General features: G+C 48.0%; 1 protein-coding gene across 1 annotated transcript; it reads left to right on the top strand.

Moving 5' to 3' along the window:
• Positions 1-408: 408 nt before the first annotated feature.
• On the top strand, positions 409-1,026 carry LOC119653468 (transcriptional regulatory protein AlgP-like). Its single transcript, XM_038058085.1, has one exon. The coding sequence runs from the start codon at positions 409-411 to the stop codon at positions 1,024-1,026; it is 618 nt and encodes a 205-aa protein (XP_037914013.1).
• Positions 1,027-1,301: the final 275 nt, after the last annotated feature.

The following is a 1,301-nucleotide window of genomic DNA, read 5'->3' as shown; positions in this document are numbered from 1 at the left end:
ATTTTACAAGCCTGTATCCATACATTAATAAATACGCACCATATCCCATTGGGCATCCTACAATATTCAGAAACCAAACTCCACCAGCTTCTGAAATTTTAGAAATGCATGGATTTATTTCTTGCTCTGTTTTCGCTCCTGATAATCTCTTCTTACCCGTTTTACCTTACAAATATGACAATAAATTATATTTCCCACTTTGTAGAAAATGTGTAGAAAATAATAATGTCTAATAATGTATACACCAAGAATGTGAAAGACAATTTACCCGCACATGGGTGATTAGCAGTGAAGCAAGGTTACAAAATACTTAAGGTTTTTGAAGTGTGGAAATCGGGTAGGCCAAACAATCGCAACAGCCACGAGACTGACGCAATAATTCCCGAGATCTCTCTAATCCACAGCCGCATGGACAGCCCTGAACCACCGTCATCCGACGAAGAGAATGTAATAGCAGCTCTGACGAACCAGCTTACCGAAGCCAGGAAAGAATTAGCATGGCTGAAACACCGCACACGGAAACTGGAGGCCCTCTTTGGGATAGCCCCGGACGAGGAGATACCCTCCCCGGCTACCCACAACGCAACTATAAGCGAAACAGTTGCAACGCTCAAGAAGGACACCACACCCACCCACGTAACAATGACTGCGATCGCCACGGCATCGACATCTAAGAAGAGTAGCGCCCATCCTGATGCCCCAACGCCAGCTGAGGCATATATGCGAACAACGCCAGCTCCAGCAACACAGCCAACCATACCGGCACCCAAAAACGCATCACCAGCCACCTCACCGTCAACGCAGACGCCACGCCAGTCCACGTCATCTCGTCCCGCCACAAAACCGGACAACCCTCCTGCCACGCCGTCACAGCGTCCCGCCACCACATCAACAAGACGCCAGCAAGTCGCGACACCTCCGGCGCGACAAACATTAAACACCGAACAGACGACAAAAGTGAGTAAACTCCCCTTAGAATTAGGGCCGACCCTACCATTTCACGAAAAATTACCGGCGAGCTTATAGCCGCCAATCCAGGTAATATTACAATAAAGAAAACAAGTGTCCACTCGACACATGTATTAACCTCATCACAAGCGGATTACGACGCCGCCAAATCCTTATTAAAAGAGAAAAACCAACCGTTTTTCACCTTTACCCCGGCTTGTCAGAAGCCGATTAATCTAGTCCTTCGTGGGCTAGACTTTACGTACACGCCTGAGGAGATTCTTAATGAACTCCACAGGGTCGACGTCAAGGATTCGAGCGCTGTTCGTCCGTATGAGACAGGCGTCTCGCGA

Source organism: Hermetia illucens, chromosome 4 (genome assembly GCF_905115235.1).
Source record: "Hermetia illucens chromosome 4, iHerIll2.2.curated.20191125, whole genome shotgun sequence".
NCBI classification, from domain to species: Eukaryota; Metazoa; Arthropoda; class Insecta; order Diptera; family Stratiomyidae; genus Hermetia; species Hermetia illucens.
Note: the sequence above shows the minus strand (reverse complement) of the source record. Positions and strands in the feature narration are given on the sequence as shown.

Excerpts from the sequence above, each read along its gene's own strand:
- LOC119653468 (XM_038058085.1), top strand. The coding sequence starts at position 409 with ATGGACAGCCCTGAACCACCGTCATCCGACGAAGAGAATGTAATAGCA.